The sequence below is a fragment of the Uranotaenia lowii genome, chromosome 3 (assembly GCF_029784155.1).
Source record: "Uranotaenia lowii strain MFRU-FL chromosome 3, ASM2978415v1, whole genome shotgun sequence".
NCBI lineage: Eukaryota > Metazoa > Arthropoda > Insecta > Diptera > Culicidae > Uranotaenia > Uranotaenia lowii.
The window spans coordinates 355,907,133-355,928,254 of NC_073693.1; the positions used below are offsets into that span (position 1 = coordinate 355,907,133).

A 21,122-nucleotide genomic window follows, 5' to 3' on the forward strand; every position below is an offset into this window, starting at 1 on the left:
ACACTAAACTGACACAAAATCGACACAAAAATGACAAAAATAACACAATAATTAACTTATCGATGACATAAAATTCATTTAAAAAAAATTAGGCAAATGACAGACTGTCCAATTTCAAAAAATTAATGATATTTTTGTTTCCTTCGTGGTTTCAATATTTTCTTCAAGTAGCATAATTTTCTTCGTTGTTTATTCTGGGGAAAACCGACGTCTGGCTGCCTCTGAGCAATGTTTGTAAATGTTCTCAGTAAAACAAATTTAAAAAAGCTCATGACGAAATTCCCGACTCAGCCAAACGTGTATGATGCGACAAATTAAGCACGATTTCGAATTGGTGGGAGGGTGGAAGATTCGTCGAGGGGGCGGAAAAAATAGCTTCGGATCCAAAGATAGCGCAAAACAATTTAATTAAACGTTATTGGAAGCACCGCTACACCCTAAGGGGGAAAAAGAACAGAAGGGACACATGCACGGAGGAACGTCACAGTCGAGAAGGAATCGATAGAACAAATTGAAATTCGCAAAAGTCTACCAAACATTGGCGACCGTGACATCCCGAAAGCGCTCTTCTGGTCGATGATCAACGATGAAACAAATTATCGAATTGGGGAATTGAGAAAAAAAAATATTTCGATCGTACACATCCCTATTTGCAGAAACCATTCGCCAATCGAAATTGGTTTGTGGGAAAATTTGGTCCGTCTGCAGCGCTTTTTTTCGGTAGAAATTGGTGGGTGGATAAAAATCACCCTCGGCTAATGAGAAAATTAATTGATTTCGGAGCTGCAGTTAAAGACTTTAACGAAAAAATCTCTGTGGTTCCCCCAATTGTTATCGGACTATCGTTTTCAATCTGGATTCCTATTTATTTTTCCTTTTTCTCAAGTCTGATGATATTGTTTATTTTTAGACAATTTGTATCAACTTCTTGGAAGAAATTCCTCCGGAAAAACAAAACAGAATTGGAGCTTTCCGGAACTTTCCCAGGGAGGGCAACATTCGACGGAAGCTGTCTAGACACAGGAAAATTCTGTTTTGTTCTTGCTCTCAGAAAAGTGAAAAGTCAAACGAAAGTTTAATTATTCCTAGACCGAACTTTGCATTTAACTGAAGAGGGAGCAGCATGTTTACGTAATTTTACTTGCTTCTTGTGCTCTGTGCGTTCGCCAAACGAAGAGAGGATCAAAAGCTTTCGGTGTGGAAAGTAAATCCGATTCTGGGTTTTCCTTGCTTTGCGAAAGACGACGGCCCATCAAATTGAAACAAAGCACAAGCAAGCATTTTCCAGCACTGTAGCATTTTCACAAATAACGTCAACAACATCAGTAGCACCAGTGTCGGAAATAGATGCGGATAAATCTTTGAAGTTTGCGCTTGATTGAAATTTATGATAGCTGGCTGCTGCTTCTTCTTCCCATTCAGGGTCCAGTTCGAAGCTTCGGTGCAGTAGGAAGAAACGATCTCTCTCGGTTTCTGGAAGGTTTATTGCCGGTCACCCCGGTTTGAAGGAATGCCCCGTATCTGATTTCTTGCACCTCGGGCTAGACAGTGTTGATGTCGAAGATTTAGGAGGAAATTCTTGTTACATTTTCTGTTGTTCTGATATTCAATTCAAAATAGTTAATTAATTACCACAAGCGAGATACGAAAAATGGATTTGAAAATTTTCATTCACAGTCAGCTGTGCGTTGAAGAAAAAAATTTATATGATCGAATCAGTATTTAAAAATCCATACTTCCATCGCTCATAAGAAGGTTTTGATGAAATTTAGGAGGGCATCAACATTTTGTCAGACAAAAAGAATTAAAAAAAACTTCTAGCGTTACAAAATCCAACACTTCAAAAATGAGACAAAATGAAGAAAAGAGTATCAAAATGAGACAAATACAATACTATAACGATATAAATATGTGACAAAAACGATTAAAAACTATACAGAATGGTGAAACAAAAAAAAAAAAAAAACAAACCAACAAAAGAGACATTTTTGACATAAAACTGCACAAAATGGAAAAGAAATAAAACAAAATTGCAAAATCTACAAGATGCTTAAAAATATCATAAATTAAAGAATGACTTATTTTACAATATGACGAAATAAAAAAAAGACAACAATGTGGTGAAATCCAGAACAAATGATATTGAAGAGAGATAAAACTGAAATAAAACTGAGAAAGTAAAACGACAAAAATTAAAAAGAGACAAAACTGACCAGAAAATGAGTCAAAACAACAAAAACTTTAAACAAGTGACAAATTATCAAAAATGAGAAAACAATATATAAAACGAAAAATAAACATATACAAGTGAGATTTAGCTGAGGTCAAAATAAGACAAGACTTAAGAAATTGAAAACAATAAAAAGAATGAAACAAAAACGAGACAAAAGTCTCACAAAATTAAAGCACAAATTCAAAAAGGCAAGAAAAAAAAAGACAAGAAAAAAGACAAGAATAAAAAAGCCAAGAAAAAAAGACACGAAATAAAGACAAGAAAAAAAGAAAAGAAAAAAAGAAATGAAAATAGACAAAAAAAAGTAAAAATAAAAACAAAAAAAAAATAAAAAGAAAAACAAAAAAAAATGAAATTAAAAAATAAAAATAAACAAAATAAATAAAAAATCAAATAAAAAGCAAATAGAAAAAAGGGAAAAACAAAATTTTAAAAAATATAAAAAAATAACAGAAAAAATCATGGAAATAATAAAAAAAAACATGCAAAAAATAAAAAACATGAAAAAAATAAAAAACATGAAAAAAAAATAAAAAACATGAAAAAAATAAAAAACATGAAAAAAAAATAAAAAACATAAAAATATTAAAAACAACATGAAAAAAACTAAAAAAAAAATTAAAAGAAAAAAAACATGAAAAAAAATACGAAAAAAATAAATAAAAAATTTGAAAAAAAATTTAGATAAAACATTTTAAAAAACATGAAAAATTTAAATTTTGATTAAAAAATAACATGAAAAAAATTTAAAAAGACATGAAAAAATAAAAAAAAAACGTGAAAAATTTTTAAAAAAATGAAAAAAATTTAAAAAAAACATGAGAAAAATAACATCAAACATGAAAAAACCTGGAAAAAACATGAAAAAATAAAAAAAAACGTGAAAAAAACATGAAAAATATAAAAAAAAACATGAAAATAATTGAAAAACATGAAAAAATAAAAAAACATGAAAAAAGTATAAAAAAACTTAAAAAATAAAATAAAAACATTTAAACAAAACCATGAAAAAAATAAATAAAAATATGAAAAAATAAAAATCATGAAAATAACAAAAAAAAACATGAAAAAAATAATAAAAACATGGAAAAAATTTAACAAAAATATGGGAAAAATAAAAAAAAACATGAAAAAAACAAAAACATAAAAAAAATAAAAAGAAACATACAAATAAAATAAACATAAAAGTTTGAAAAATAAAAAAATGAAAATAAACATAAACATTTGAAAAATAAAAAAATGTAAATTAACAAAGACAAACTATGAAAAAACATGAGAAAAAAAAACCATAAAAAAATTAAAAAAAACATGATAAAACATAAAAAAGCATTGAAAAAATAGAAAAACACGCAAAAAATAAAAAAACACCACAAAAAAAATTAATGAAACACACGAAAAAAATAAAAAAATACTTTAAAAAAATAAAAAAAGAAAAAAAATAAAAAAAAACCTGAAAAGACATTTTAAAAAACTTAAAAAAATATAAAATGGTATGAAAAAAATCAAATAAAAAGAAAATAGAAAAAAGGGAAAAATAAAATTTAAAAAAATATAAAAAAAATAACAGAAAAAATCATGGAAATAATAAAAAAAACATGCAAAAAAAAAACATGAAAAAAATAAAAAACACGAAAAAAAATAAAAAACATGAAAATATTAAAAACAACATGAAAAAAACTAAAAAAAAATTAAAAGAAAAACATGAAAAAAAATATGAAAAAATGAATAAAAAATTTGAAAAAAAAAAAATTAGATAAAACATTTTAAAAAACATGAAAAATTTAAATTTTGATTAAAAAATAACATGAAAAAAATTTAAAAAGACATGAAAAAATTAAAAAAAAACGTGAAAAAATTAAAAAAAAAATGAAAAAAATTTAAAAAAAAACATGAGAAAAATTACATAAAACATGAAAAAAATAAAAAAAACATGGAAAAAACATGAAAAAATAAAAAAAACGTGAAAAAAACATGAAAAATATAAAAAAAACATGAAAATAATTGAAAAACATGAAAAAATAAAAAAAACATAAAAAAAGTATAAAAAAACTTAAAAAAAAAACATTTGAAAAAAACATGAAAAAAATAAATAAAATACTTTAAAAAAATTAAAAAAGAAAAAAAATAAAAAAAACCTGAAAAGACATTTTAAAAAACTTAAAAAAATATAAAATAGTATGAAAAAAAATTTAAAAAAAAACATGAAAAAGAAAATAATGATGAAAAAAATAAAAAAAAATATGAAAAAAAAAATTGAAAAAATTCAAAAAGATATGAAAAAATAAAAGACATTTAATAAAATGAAAACATGGAAAAATTAACAAAACATGGAAAAATTAGAAAAACATGGAAAAAAATGAAAAATATAAAAAAAACCTGAAAAAATAAAAGAAACTTGAAACAAATAAAAACAACATGAAAAATTACGGAAAAAATAAATAAAATTAAAAAATTAAAAAAAACATGAAAATGTTTTTGAAGAAATATGGAAAAGTAAAAAAGCCATGGAAAAATAGAAAAAAAAGAAAAAAAATAGAAAAACCTGAACAAAATTTAAAAAAACATGAGAAAAAAAACAAAAAAGTTATAAAAAAAACATTAAAAAAAAAAATTAAAAAAAAACATTAAAAAAAAAATAAAAGAAAAAAAAACATAAAAAAAAACACAAAACACAAAAGAAAATCAAAAACAAAAAATTAAGAAAAAAACTTGACAAAAATAAAATTAAAATTTAAAAAAAAAATAAAAAAATTAAATAATATGCAAAAAAAAAATATTTTTTTTTAATTTTAAAAAAAGTTAGAAAAAATTAAATAAAGAGAAAATTTAACAAAAACAAATAAAATAAAAAAAATTAAAAAAAAAATTAAAATGAATAAAAACCAGAAAAAAAATTTAAAAAATAAAAAAAACAAAATTGGGAAAAGTTTAAAGGAAGAAAATAAAATTAAAAAAAATAAACAAAACAAACAAACAAAAAAAAAGATAAAAGAGAAAGAATAGTGATAAAAAGTATAAATAAAGTATAAAAAAAACTTCATAAAAATAAACTAAACAAAATGAAATGTAATTAAAAAAAAATAAATTAAATAAAAAAAAATAAAAAATTAAATTAAAAAAAAATAAAAAATTAAGTTGAAAAAAAATAAAAAATTTAAAAAAATAAAATTTATAAAAGAATGAAAAAATAAAATAATATAGGAAAAAATAAAAAGAATAATTTAAAAAAAAAAAAAATTTAAGAATAAACAAGAACAAATTAAAAAAAATTTATGGAAAAAATAGAATAAAAAATTATTTAAAAATAAAAAAAAATAAATAATTAAAAAAAGTTTAAATAATTAAAAAGTAAAAAATAAAGAAAATAAAAAAAAAATTAAATGGAAAACAAAAAATTAGAAAAAAATGAAAAAATAATAAAATAAAAGAAAATAAAAATAAAATTCGATCCAGATATATGACAAAATAGTCTAAGCTATTTTGTCAAATTTCTGAGTCGATTTTTTTCAATATTCTTTTTTTCTCTTCTTTTCTAATTTGATCTATTTTTTATCAGATTTGTGTCTTTTTTCTCTTTGAATGATTTGAAGATTCAATTAAAGTACAAAAAAAAATGGTTGCCGATGCCATATGTCATGAATGGAAATATGTATAAGATAAATAAAAAATCATTGATTTTCTTCTTGAGAAACATGGTTTTAACTGAATGATTAGCTTTTATTTTGAAAATTCAGCTGATAAATTATTTAATCTTCAAAACATGAAATGCAATGGAAATAAATGATAGTTTTTTTAAGTGATATTTTTATCACATTAAGAGCCGCAAATGAAAGTTTTTTAACGATTTCTTTAAAAAGTATCAGTACATTAATCATCTTTTTGAAATTATATTTTTAGAAGAGAATCCTGAAAATAATGATACTAAAATAGTTGGAAACATTACTTTCATAATTGTTGATACTCACGGTTTTTTTCGGATCTTTCCCGGATATTCGTTTCCTGGGATTCCGTTCCGGAACGCTTCTCGATGGGGAAAAACCAAAACCACATTGGTTTGTTTTGGTTTCTCTTTCCCTTTTGGTCGGTCATTTCGCATACTGAGAACAATAGCGTTTTGACCACCAATGATCATCGATGATGATGACAACAATACAAATGTTGTCATCACACACGATCAACTTAGCCAACACAGCATGTGGTTCGGAGTAACCCAGCAGTGTTGGCAGTTTATTCTGAGAAGATATCTCAGAATCCAATAGGAAATAAGAACTGATTCTGAGTTTGCGAATCTGTTAGTTTTAAGCGACAAGATGATAATCGCTATAGAATTAAGTTATTGTATAAGGATTTGACGAAGGAAATAAATGATGTTGAACTCAATTTCAACACAAACCTGCGTGGTTTACTCATACTTCTGCAATAATTTTTTAAGGTTTTTCAAATTTAGGAGGTAGAAATTGATACAAGTTTTCAGAAATATTTCCCGGAGTTCTTCAAAAAGTTTTTTGCTCCAAATATCAACACGTTGCATCCTCGAATTTTATGCTGCTGCTGCAGCACACGTGGAGTTTCATTCTTGCGCCAGGAGAAGAAGTCCACACACACATCCTTTCGCTTCGCCCGAATCTCACATCGCAAAAGGAATAATAAATCAATGATTGATGAATAATTTATCTTGCCTTTGTTCCCGGCGAAGATGACGTTAGATATAAATTGCTACTGGTGGTGGTGGTGGTGGGAAATTGGAAAAGTGTGGGGGTGGGTGGTGGAAACCTTCATCAAGGTTAGGAGCCAGCATCAGCGGTTGTTTGTTGTCTGTTGACTGCAAAAGCTGCAAGTTATCGCTCTAACTCAGAGGAGGTCCTACTACCTACTCCGTTTCTTTCACCATTGTTTGTTCTTTGCATCTCTTCGTTGAATCGTTTTTCCACAATGTTCCGCACTCTTGCAGCTGGAAAACTTCTATTGGTTTCGAGGAAAATGTGTTGAAAATAGCTTTCCCGCTTCCACTATACACAGTAGTGGGTAGCTGCAGCCAAGTGTAGAAAACACGTGCTCAAATCGGGCAAAGGTATCCTCGGACAGCAGTCCTTTAACAGTCGCAAGATTTCAAGACCGTCACTTAAACCGTAGCAACTTTTCAAAGGAATAAATAGATCTCAGGGAACGAAACTCAAACAAAATTTCGAATGCGGTAGTAAATTTAAACAGTCTTAGTCAACTTTTGGTGTGATCACCCTTGCCCAACTTAATACCTCTCTTGCCTCTCTTGACTTTTTCCTTTCTCCAAAATACGAACTTGGCAAAAGTCAGGCGGGGCAGTTGCATTCGGGTGGAACTTCAAAGTCAACCTCTTTCCTCTGCTATGTGTACATATCGTAGTTACATACTTTAAAGTTCGGTTCATAAGTCAAGTGTATCGGTAATCACTTGGGGAATTTTGCGGGAATCTTTTCCGGAAGCTGATGAATTATTGATGCTTGAGCAATCTTTTTTTGCTGTTTGTTGATTTTGTCTTTCAGCAAACAGATGCTCAATTTACTGTTGCCTTAATCTCTTTTTATTATTCTACTCTTGTATTAAAGACTGTTTTTATTTTTCGTTGATCCTTTAGGCATCGTGATAAAAACCCAATGAAACGTGTTATTTTTTGTGTTTTTGTTCTTGTTGACAACACTTAATGATAAATTTCTGATAAGTTCAATTTTTAAAAATTCTGAAATTTATTTTCTGAATCACATATGATACTTCGAAAGTCACGAAACCTTCCTTGAACTAGTGACCTTCACAACGAAATCGAGTTTAAATGTGATTTTAAATTTAAGGGTTTAGCATTTTTTTTTTCGTTGATTTAAGAGTAAGCCACCAGAGAGCTATTTTCTACTCCATTAGATTTAATTTTTGGGCGAAGTTTTGCTAAAAATTTGGAAGAATCTTTTGTTTTTCGAAGAAATAATATTTGAATTTCAGTGATAAGACCCTTAAACTTTTTGATAGTTTTCTATTGGTAATGGAGATGGTAGGAATTTCATTGAAAAATCTTGTGAAATCGAGACATTCTTAGTCCTTACTTCAAAAAATCTTTAACCTCTTCTTCTTTTCTTCTTCTTCTTTTTATTTTACGAACATAGCCCAAATATGTAAGCATCCTGGTAAATGATAAGACTTGCGTCCTTCATTTTTCTCTTCAACGTAAGCTCTGTTACATAAAACATGTATAGAAAAGATAACTACGGCCAGGCCAAGCATGTGGTAAATAACGCAAAAGATTCTAGAAAAAAAGAAGGAATAAAGTGTGGAGTTCCCTACCAAACGTTTCATATGGATTACTTATACATTTACAACAAAATTCGAAAATTGCTTCACCAATCTCATTACAAAGCGATGGAAAAATAATTTTGAGGGAGAGGGCGTTTACTAGAATGTTATTTATTGTTCAAAAAGTTCCGAAAAGTCGTAGAAAAACTCGATATTTCGAAGAAATTAGATGCAGGTTGAAATCACAAAAAACACAATTTGGAAGTACAAACCCCCTGAAAGGGGCAGTATTTGATTGAAAGTACAAACCCCCTGAGAGGGACAGTACTTGAATGAAAGTACAAACCTCCTGAAAGAGGCAGCACTTGAATAGAGGTACAAACCCCTTAAGAGGGGCAGTACTCGCATGGAGGTAGAAACCCTTGAGAGGAACAGTACATGGATGGAAGCACAATTTCCCTGAGAGAAGCAGTACTCGAACGGAGGTACAGGCCCCCTAAGAGGGGCAGTACTTGAATAAATATACAAACCGCCTTAAAGAGGCAGTATTTGAATAGAGGTACAAACCCCCTGAGAGGGTCAGTAATTGAATAAATGCGCAAACCCCCCCGAGAGAATGGAGGTACAAACCTTCTGAGAGGGGCAGTACTTGAATGAAAGTACAAATCTCCTGAGAGGGGCAGTACTTAAATTTAAGAACAAACCCCCTGGAAGGGGCAGTACACGAATAGAGGTTCAAACCCCCTGAGAGGGTCAGTGCTTGAATAAAAGTACAAACCCCTGAGAAGGGCAGTTCCTGGATGGAAGTGCAAACGTCCTTAGAGGGGCAGTACTTGAATAAAAGTACAAACCCCCTGAGAGGGGCAGTATTCGAATGGAGGTACAAATCCCCTGAGAAGGACAGTACCTGGATGGAAGTACAACTCCCCTGAGAAGGGCTTTACTCGCTGTTCAGACTCCCTGAAAGCGTCAGTACTTGAATAAAAGTACAAACCCCCTGAGAAGGGCAGTACCTGGATGGAAGTGCAAACGTCCTTAGAGGGGCAGTACTTTAATAAAAGTACAAACCCCCTGAGAGGGGCAGTATTCGAATGGAGGTTCAAACCCCCTGAGAAGGGCAGTGCTTGAATAAAAGTACAAACCCTCTGAGAGGAGCAGTACTTGAATAAAGGTAAAAACCCCCTGAGCGGGGTAATACTTGAATGAAAGTGCAAACGCCCTGAGATGGACAGTACTTGAATAAAAGTACAAACCCCCTGAGAGGGACAGTACTTGAATGAAAGTGCAAACCTCCTGAGAGGGGCAGTACTTGAATGAAAGTGCAAACATCCTGGAAGGGGCAGTACTTGAATAAAAGTACAACCTTGAGATGGGCAGTGCTTGAATAAAAGCGTAAACCCCCCCCCCCCCCAGAGAATGTAGGTACAAACCTTCTGAGAGGGGCAGTACTTGAATGAAAGAACAAATCTCCTTAGAGGGGCGGTGTTCGAATAGAAGTACAAACCCCCAGACAAGGACAGTACCTGGATGAAAGTGCAAACGCCCTGAGAGGAGCAATACTTGAATGAAAGCGAAAACCTCCTGAGAGGGACAGTGCTTGGATAAAAGTACAAACCCCCTGAGAGGAGCAGCACTTGAATAAGAGTACAAACCTCCTGAGAGGGGCAATACTTGAATGAAAGTGCAAACCCCCTGAAAGAGGCAGTGCTTGAATAAAAGTACAAATCCCCTGAGAAGAACAGTACTTGAATGAAGGTAAAAACCCTCTGAGAGGGGCAGTACTTGAATAAAAGTACAAACCTCTTGAGAGTGGCAGTACTTGAATGGAGGTACAAACCCCTTGAGAGGGGCAATACTTGAATAAAAGTGCAAACCCCTAGAATATGAAGCTCTGAAATGCTGGAACTGATCACTGTGAGGATTTCTTAAAAACTCTGGAAAGCAACTTTTAGTCCCTGTGAAGATAGTGAACTGTTTTAATTTCCTGGAAGGATGACAAAACAAAAAGCTCTGGGAAGATTGATTCATCTGTGTCTAGATCTTATAGAAGCATAATTGGGCATAATAATCTGTAAAAATTTCCTAGCAGAAAAGTATGGAGGATGATAGTAACTCTTGTGTGAGAATGCAGCCCACCCTTAGTGCTTATGAAAATTAAAATTTACAAAAAATTAAGAAAAGGGATTTAGTATTAGGAAAATTATCTACAGATATATAAAAGGCTTGTTGTGCGCCTATCAGGGGCCACCGTTTGCAGCATGGGAAACGTGTTTAATATGGAGTTTCACGTGGAGTATTTATCATTCCATGCTTAAATTTGAAGCCATGTTAACGATGGGTATTCCGTCGAAATAATGTGTCACCATTCAAAGAACGTTTGATTTAATTAACTTTCGTTTTTCGCAATGATTGATAGAATGCTTGAGCTTTATCTGAATTTCTAAATCTGGATTTCTGTCTGTCTGTCTGTTCCCTATATACTCGAACACTACTGGACGGATTTACGTGAAACTTGGCAGGTGGAGATATTGGAGGCCGGGAAAGGTTCCTATTATGTTTTGAGACCACTCCCCTTATCAGAAAGGTGGTCTCCCGAACAATAGACAAATGATGAAATGCTATCCCAGTTGGAAAGTGCCACCCAACTTTCAAGGAAAAATAACCAATTTCGACGATACAATCGTATTAAACAGGTTACTTTTCCTACAGGGAATTTTTAGTCAAATTTTACAAGGTTCTCAATACCGACGATAGGTGGCAAAATTAAACAGAAAACGATCGGATCCACGTTCTAAGTGTCATGTCAATGATATTAGTGGTACCACTCCCTCCTTCTAGTGGGGAGATAGGAAAGGGAAAGGAACTCCTTTACAATTTCTTACATAGCTTGAGAACTTATCATGTAAATGGAAACAAATTTGATATGGGAGAGCAAGATACGAGGCAGAGATATATGGTTATTTGAAAACCCTTCATTATTCCATTGGAGATATACACAGCAAAAATTATTTCCTGTAAAATTACGCGAATGTCCTGTAACAAAAAGGAGCAGGACATTAACCGTAATTTTACAGGTCGAAAAACAAATTACGTACATTTAATTTTTAGTGTACAACTTTTTTACAGGACAATTGCTGTAATAATAAATTAATCTTCGTTAACTTTTAAGGAAAACAATTTAAAATTACAGGTTTTGTTAATTACAGGTTGATTTATTTTAAAGGTTGTAGTTTCAGTGACACGTAATAGTCAAAATTTTTCGATGACAATTCTTTGCAGAACTCAAGGACTTATCTAAGAAATGAATGCCGCAGCCCGTGGCGTAGATGATGGCCTTCAAGTCCTCTAATCCAACAATCATGAGATCGAATCCTGGTCACAGCATACAGAGTACACTTTTTATGGTTTGTTGGTTTTAGAGTTTGTAAGCTGCTAGCCATCATATCCTCGGAAGATGTACGCTTCAAAGTTAAGTAAAAGGGATCTCTTCGAGGAAACATCAAGTTTCGTTGGTGTATGTGTTTGAGTTTGTTTTAAAAATCAAATTTCACAAAGAAAAGGATAAGGGCCCGAGGAAATATTCTATTTTTATTTGAGGCACCACTCTTTTTCCAATGAGTACGATGGTGGGATCTGAACTCAGATTGGGAGAAAGCGCTTCGAAGAGCTGCTCACGCACACCTTTTGAATGACACAGAAACACATGCATACTCGCGGATATTCACTGCCATTTTCTAGTGGCACTCACGAGCAGAGGTGCCAAGTCTGATTTTCGGAAGACCGTCCCAATTTTTTGATTTTTTTCCTGAATCATGCTGATTTTTGAAAAATTATCTTTAAAAATTTACTGAATGGTCCTGATTTTCAAAAAAAGTATTCTAAATTGTATTTGAATTTATAGTTTAATTATCAGGATATCGAACAAATCTGTTATAAAATAGTTTAATCGATTATAATCTTCGATTCAATTGATGTTTTTCTATAAAAACAACAGTTCTGATTTCTGAATTTTCAGTTCTGAATGATCTCTGAGTTTAAAGTTCTGAGTTTCGATTTCTTATTTTTGAGTAATATATTCTGACTTCTCATTGATGAGTTCTGAGTTCCCAGGCATGAGTTGTGAAATTTGATTTCTGAGTCCCGATTTTAGAGTTCAGTTTTTTCAGTTTAGAGCTTTGAGCTACAAGTTCTGAGTTAGGAGTTCTGAGGTTCAAGGTCTGAGTTCCTAATTGTGAATTGTAAGTTCTGTAATTTGGGTTATGATTTGTGAGTTTAGATTTGTAAAAAAATGATTTCTGATATTATTTTAGAATTTTGAGTTTTCAGTTCTGTTCAGTTCAGTTTTTTTTTCTGAGTTCTAATTGAGTGCTATAATCTGAGTTGAGATTTCTTAGTTCCAATTAATGAGTTTTGAGTTCTGATTTATTGAGTTCCGATAGAACCAAATTTGATATGAGACAGTTTTTTGAAACGAAAAAATGGGTGGTGCCTGCCTCCTTCAAGTAGTGTAGGTGGGAAGAGGAAAGGGCATTTTAGCATAGAGCGAGCAATTCTCAATTAACAGGGACCATCTTTTATGAGAGAGGCTGTTTGAATACGAATAAATGGAGACCCTCCGTTTTTTTCAGGACGAAGGGAATAGAAGGTTGAGAATCCAAACCAATAAAACATACATTATGGCCTAATTAGAGAACTCATGAAACTTACAATCACAAAGTTTAAATTTCAGATCTTAAAAACAAATTTAAAGATCAAGTTACTCCAAATAAGATTAATTTTTTTTTTGTATTGAAATTCCAAATTGCAGTTCTCATTTTAAAATAGTTTTTTTTCTGATTTATGTAGAAATTGATTCAAAATTATACCTTCAAAAAAACTTATAAATTCAGGTAATTTAACAACAAGGTCACATCGCCATAACGCATCGAACTTGGGAAAGTTCTTTGAGTAGCATGACAAATTTTGGCGTTTTCTTAAACACAAATGAATTCAAGCTGTATTGAAATGAAACTTTCATTTTTGTTTTACCTGACACGGAAAATTTCCCTTCTCCCCTTGAATGTATGCAAAATTTCCATCTACCCTACTGATGGAAAGTGTTCCTCCGAATGACTTGGCTTAGGACTGGGATGGTATATTTACTGCCGACTGACCCGAAAATCACTATTTCTACTTGGTATCCAATCTGGCTAATGGTTTTCGGTTCGGTGTAGCAACAATTCGAGCACGGATATACATATGCAGTAAGCAGAACAGTTCCCGAAGAAACTTCACGAAAATATTGCATCAATCTTGCTGAGCTGTCTTCCTAATGTTTGGGGCTAAGTCAGGAAGTGCTTTTTCGAGAAAAAAAAATCCGTACCGAACCAAATTCAGAGCAGAGATGTGCCAGGATAAGCAACAGCAAACTAATGGTATCCTGCTGCCTGACAGCGATTGCACTGCATCCAATAGAGAGGGGAAACCTTACAAATGTTTCCGCCGTTCTTTCTAACTTTCGGAGGAAGCCGGAACACTACTTAGGAAAATAAACTAGCTGCTGCTAGCTTTCTTTTCTTGTTCTCACTGCTGCTGCTCGTTCGTTTTTCGCTTTGGGGCCAGCAGATCCTTTCGGGCTCACCGGGGTCAATCCTGGACTCCTGCTGCCCGACATCTTCTATGTAAACGCCCAGAGGTAGGCAACCGATGCTTTCTTTCTATCCTCCCGCCAAAATGCACACACACACTTCTGGAGGAAAAAAGCGAAGAGCTTTGGCTCGTTTGTAGGAATGATAAATTCTTTTCCTCGGAAACAGTTCTGCAGATGTTTGCATGTGTGTGTGTGTTTGGGCGTATGTGTGAACCTCTGCACATGGTCCATTTTGAAAATGCACACGATTGGGAGGGCCACTAGCCAGAAGCTGTGGAATTCGAGAAAGCGAACGACTCTGAATGATGCAAAAGTCCTGAATGACTGACTGCCTCCTCGAGCTTGCTCCACGTGTTGGCTGACTGACTGACTGACTGACTTGGCTGCTGGATGAATGGAAAATGCCTCACAACAGTGTCGGCTGCCGGGCACGTTTCTTCTCTGTAAATGGATTTTTTTCCGGATCCCTCTTCTACCCTCAAAATCTACCAAGTACAAAAACACCGGCAAGTTTCTAGGATTTCATCACACGGCGGCTTCCAGTAGAGAAAACATGAAACCTTTTCTCGTCGCTGCTCTGATGTATGAACGGAAAATCGCGTCCTGGATAAAAAAAACATATCTGAAATCTGATTGATGTAGGTTTCCATTTGTGATTGCTTTAAAATGGAAAGAAAACGTTCGAAATTGGAATCCGGACGCCAAAAACTGGAAATGTTGTTTTTTAAGTTTGCACGTCTTTCCACTTTTTTCCGGCTATGACAGGCAACTGTGTAATCCATACGATTTGCATAGGTTGAATGTTCGAATGAACAACGAAATGGTAAATTCTGGAAATGGTTTTAACAAATCGTTTTTGCGGAAAAAAATAAGAGAATCCCTAGACAACCGGAAAAGGTAGATTTGATCAGAATTTTTTGGGAGGAAAAATACGGTAGTGGAAGAAGATTACCTTTCTTCAAATAGCAGCACCTGATTTGCGAGGCAGATTCAAGATTATGGAGTCTGTCAGTAGTTTTTTTTTCCCCGGAAGCGAAATAGTAATCGGAATAGGAATGGATTTTGAAAAAGTTGGTATAAAAGTAATATTCATAAGTTGGTTGAAACATTATCTTAAAAAAAATAAAAAAAAAACATGAAATTGGTAAAAAAAAGCATTGCAATTTGTCGAGATGATAAAAACTGCTCAATAATAACAAATTTTCTTCCAAAAGAAAGAAAAATGTATCTAAAAAATCACAACCAAAATTATTTGACCAGAAAAAAGATTCAAGAATGCCTCAGAAATGAAGCAAAAATCACATAAAATACTTACACCAAAAATAACACCTGAAAATTATAAAAAATGACAAACAAACGACATAGAATAAAAAAAAACCCAATAAGACAGAAATGAATAAAAAATAAGTCAAAAATTACTTAAAATCCAGCAAATATAAGATTAAAATAAGACAAAAGTGGTAAAAAACGGCAAAATTTACAAAAATTTACAAAATGCCCAAAAATTCCACAAAAATAATACAAAACTGACAAAACATTCAAAACTGACAAAAATGACACAGCAATGTTACAAAACTGATAAAAAATTCATTCAAAAATGATTAAATTGACGCAAATAACAAAAATGACACATAAATGAAACAAAAATGGCCAAGAAGAACACAAAAATGTCTGAAAAATGTCAAAAGTGACAAAAATAAGACACAAGTGATTCAAAATTATGAAAAAGAAACACAAAAGAGCCACAAAAAAAAACGAAAAAATGAGACAAAAATGTCACAAAAATGAAACATAACTGATACGAAAATTGAAAAAAAATTAAAAAAAATTATTAAAATTTCAAGAAACTAAACAAATTTGAAAAAATAATAAAAATGACAAAAATAAAAATAAAACATCAAAATGGCACAAAAACAACAGAGAATGACAAAAAATATGATTAAAAAATGGCATAAAAGACCCAAAAATGACAAAAAAAATGTTTGATAAATTATATGAAAATGAGAGAAAGGCACAAAAATAACAAAAATGACAAAAATTATACAAAAATGCAAAAATTAAAAAAAAAAATGAAAGATTGACAAAAAATAATACAAACATGCCAAATATGATAAAAATAACAAAAATGATACAAATGACATAAATGACAAAAATGACAAAAATGACAAAAATGACAAAAATGACAAAAATGACAAAAATGACAAAAATGACAAAAATGACAAAAATGACAAAAATGACAAAAATGACAAAAATGACAAAAATGACAAAAATGACAAAAATGACAAAAATGACAAAAATGACAAAAATGACAAAAATGACAAAAATGACAAAAATGACAAAAATGACAAAAATGACAAAAATGACAAAAATGACAAAAATGACAAAAATGACAAAAATGACAAAAATGACAAAAATGACAAAAATGACAAAAATGACAAAAATGACAAAAATGACAAAAATGACAAAAATGACAAAAATGACAAAAATGACAAAAATGACAAAAATGACAAAAATGACAAAAATGACAAAAATGACAAAAATGACAAAAATGACAAAAATGACAAAAATGACAAAAATGACAAAAATGACAAAAATGACAAAATGACAAAAATGACAAAAATGACAAAAATGACAAAAATGACAAAAAATGACAAAAATGACAAAAATGACAAAAATGACAAAAATGACAAAAATGACAAAAATGACAAAAATGACAAAAATGACAAAAATGACAAAAATGACAAAAATGACAAAAATGACAAAAATGACAAAAATGACAAAAATGACAAAAATGACAAAAATGACAAAAATGACAAAAATGACAAAAATGACAAAAATGACAAAAATGACAAAAATGACAAAAATGACAAAAATGACAAAAATGACAAAAATGACAAAAATGACAAAAATGACAAAAATGACATAAATGACAAAAATGACAAAAATGACATAAATGACAAAAATGACAAAAATGACAAAAATGACAAAAATGACAAAAATGACAAAAATGACAAAAATGACAAAAATGACAAAAATGACAAAAATGACAAAAATGACAAAAATGACAAAAATGACAAAAATGATAAAAATTACAAAAATGATAAAAATTACAAAAATTACAAAAATTACAAAAATTACAAGAATTACAAAAATTACAAAAATTACAAAAATTACAAAAATGACAAAAATTACAAAAATTACAAAAATTACAAAAATTACAAAAATTACAAAAATTACAAAAATTACAAAAATTACAAAAATTACAAAACTTACAAAAATGACAAAAATTACAAAAATTACAAAAATTACAAAAATTACAAAAATTACAAAAATGACAAAAATTACAAAAATTACAAAAATTACAAAAATGACAAAAATGACAAAAATGACAAAAATGACAAAAATGACAAAAATGACAAAAATGACAAAAATGACAAAAATGACAAAAATGACAAAAATGACAAAAATGACAAAAATGACAAAAATGACAAAAATGACAAAAATGACAAAAATGACAAAAATGACAAAAATGACAAAAATGACAAAAATGACAAAAATGACAAAAATGACAAAAATGACAAAAATGACAAAAATGACAAAAATGACAAAAAATGACAAAAATGACAAAAATGACAAAAATGACAAAAATGACAAAAATGACAAAAATGACAAAAAATGACAAAAATGACAAAAATGACAAAAATGACAAAAATGACAAAAATGACAAAAATGACAAAAATGACAAAAATGACAAAAATGACAAGAATGACAAAAATGACAAAAATGACAAAAATGACAAAAATTACAAAAATGACAAAAATGACAAAAATGACAAAAATGACAAAAATGACAAAAATGACAAAAATGACAAAAATGACAAAAATGACAAAAAATGACAAAAATGACAAAAATGACAAAAATGACAAAAATGACAAAAATGACAAAAATGACAAAATGACAAAAATGACAAAAATGACAAAAATGACAAAAATGACAAAAATGACAAAAAATGACAAAAATGACAAAAATGACAAAAATGACAAAAATGACAAAAATGACAAAAATGACAAAAATGACAAAAATGACAAAAATGACAAAAATGACAAAAATGACAAAAATGACAAAAATGATAAAAATGACAAAAATGACAAAAATGACAAAAATGACAAAAATGACAAAAATGACAAAAATGACGAAAATGACAAAAATGACGAAAATGACAAAAATGACAAAAATGACAAAAATGACAAAAATGACAAAAATGACAAAAATGACAAAAATGACAAAAATGACAAAAATGACAAAAATGACAAAAATGATAAAAATGACAAAAATGACAAAAATGACAAAAATGACAAAAATGACAAAAATGACAAAAATGACAAAAATGACAAAAATGACAAAAATGACAAAAATGACAAAAATGACAAAAATGACAAAAATGACCAAATTACAAGAATTACAAAAATTACAAAAATTACAAAAATTACAAAAATAACAAAAATTACAAAAATTACAAAAATTACAAAAATTACAAAAATTACAAAAATTACAAAAATTACAAAAATTACAAAAATTACAAAAATTACAAAAATTACAAAAATTACAAAAATTACAAAAATTACAAAAATTACAAAAATTACAAAAATTACAAAAATTACAAAAATTACAAAAATTACAAAAATTACAAAAATGACAAAAATTACAAAAATTACAAAAAATACAAAAATTACAAAAATTACAAAAATTACAAAAATTACAAAAATTACAAAAATTACAAAAATTACAAAAATTACAAAAATGACAAAAATGACAAAAATGACAAAAATGACAAAAATGACAAAAATGACAAAAATGACAAAAATGACAAAAATGACAAAAATGACAAAAATGACAAAAATGACAAAAATGACAAAAATGACATAAATGACAAAAATGACAAAAATGACAAAAATGACAAAAATGACAAAAATGACAAAAATGACAAAAATGACAAAAATGACAAAAATGGCAAAAATGACAAAAATGACAAAAATGACAAAAATGACAAAAATGACAAAAATGACAAAAATGACAAAAATGACAAAAATGACAAAAATGACAAAAATGACAAAAATGACAAAAATGACAAAAATGACAAAAATGACAAAAATGACAAAAATGACAAAAATGATAAAAATGACCAAAATGACAAAAATTACAAAAATTACAAAAATTACAAGAATAAGAAAAATTACAAAAATTACAAAAATTACAAAAATTACAAAAATTACAAAAATTACAAAAATTACAAAAATTACAAAAATTACAAAAACTACAAAAATTACAAAAATTACAAAAATTACAAAAATTACAAAAATTACAAAAATTACAAAAATTACAAAAATTACAAAAATTACAAAAATGACAAAAATTACAAAAATTACAAAAATTACAAAAATGACAAAAATGACAAAAATGACAAAAATGACAAAAATGACAAAAATGACAAAAATGACAAAAATGACAAAAATGACAAAAATGACAAAAATGACAAAAATTACAAAAATTACAAAAATTACAAAAATTACAAAAATGACAAAAATAACAAAAATGACAAAAATTACAAAAATTAAAAATTACAAAAATTACAAAAATTACAAAAATTACAAAAATTACAAATTTACAAAAATTACAAAAATGACAAAAATGACAAAAATGACAAAAATGACAAAAATTACAAAAATTACAAAAATTACAAAAATGACAAAAATGGACAAAAATGACAAAAATTACAAAAATGACAAAAATTACAAAAATGACAAAAATGGCAAAAACGGCAAAAATGACAAAACGACAAAAATGACAAAAATGACAAAATGACAAAAATGACAAAAATGACAAAATGACAAAAATGACAAAAATGACAAAAATGACAAAAATGACAAAAATGACAAAAATGACAAAAATGACAAAAATGACAAAAATGACAAAAATGACAAAAATGACAAAAATGACAAAAATGACAAAAATGACAAAAATGACAAAAATGACAAAAATGACAAAAATGACAAAAATGACAAAAATGACAAAAATGACAAAAATGACAAAAATGACAAAAATGACAAAAATGACAAAATGACAAAAATGACAAAAATGACAAAATGACAAAAATGACAAAAATGACAAAAATGACAAAAATGACAAAAATGACAAAAATGACAAAAATGACAAAAATGACAAAGAAAAATGACAAAAATGACAAAATGACAAAAATGACAAAATGACAAAAATGACAAAAATGACAAAAATGACAAAAATGACAAAAATGACAAAAATGACAAAAATGACAAAAATGACAAAAATGACAAAAATGACAAAAATGACAAAAATGACAAAATGACAAAAATGACAAAAATGACAAAAATGACAAAAATGACAAAAATGACAAAAATGACAAAAATGACAAAAATGACCAAAATGACAAAAATGACAAAATGACAAAAATGACAAAAATGACAAAAATGACAAAAATGACAAAAATGACAAAAATGACAAAAATGACAAAAATGACAAAAATGACAAAAATGACAAAAATGACAAAAATGACAAAAATGACAAAAATGACAAAAATGACAAAAATGACAAAAATGACAAAAATGACAAAATGACAAAAATGACAAAAATGACAAAAATGACAAAAATGACAAAAATGACAAAAATGACAAAAATGACAAAAATGACAAAAATGACAAAAATGACAAAAATGACAAAAATGACAAAAATGACAAAAATGACAAAAATGACAAAAATGACAAAAATGACAAAAATGACAAAAATGACAAAAATGACAAAAATGACAAAAAATGACAAAAATGACAAAAATGACAAAATGACAAAAATGACAAAAATGACAAAAATGACAAAAATGACAAAAATGACAAAAATGACAAAAATGACAAAAATGACAAAAATGACAAAAATGACAAAAATGACAAAAATGACAAAAATGACAAAAATGAC

The 21,122-nt window shown here is 28.9% G+C and overlaps 1 protein-coding gene across 1 annotated transcript in view; it reads left to right on the forward strand.

Annotated features, from left to right (window-relative positions):
• Nucleotides 1–13,874: 13,874 nt before the first annotated feature.
• The window catches only part of LOC129753973 (uncharacterized), an 8,255-nt gene continuing 1,007 nt past the window's right edge, over nucleotides 13,875–21,122 (forward strand). Inside the window, exon 1 of the mRNA XM_055749827.1 lies at nucleotides 13,875–13,905. Within this exon, the coding sequence (XP_055605802.1) occupies nucleotides 13,875–13,905 (31 nt within the window). The remainder of the gene's footprint in view (nucleotides 13,906–21,122) is intronic.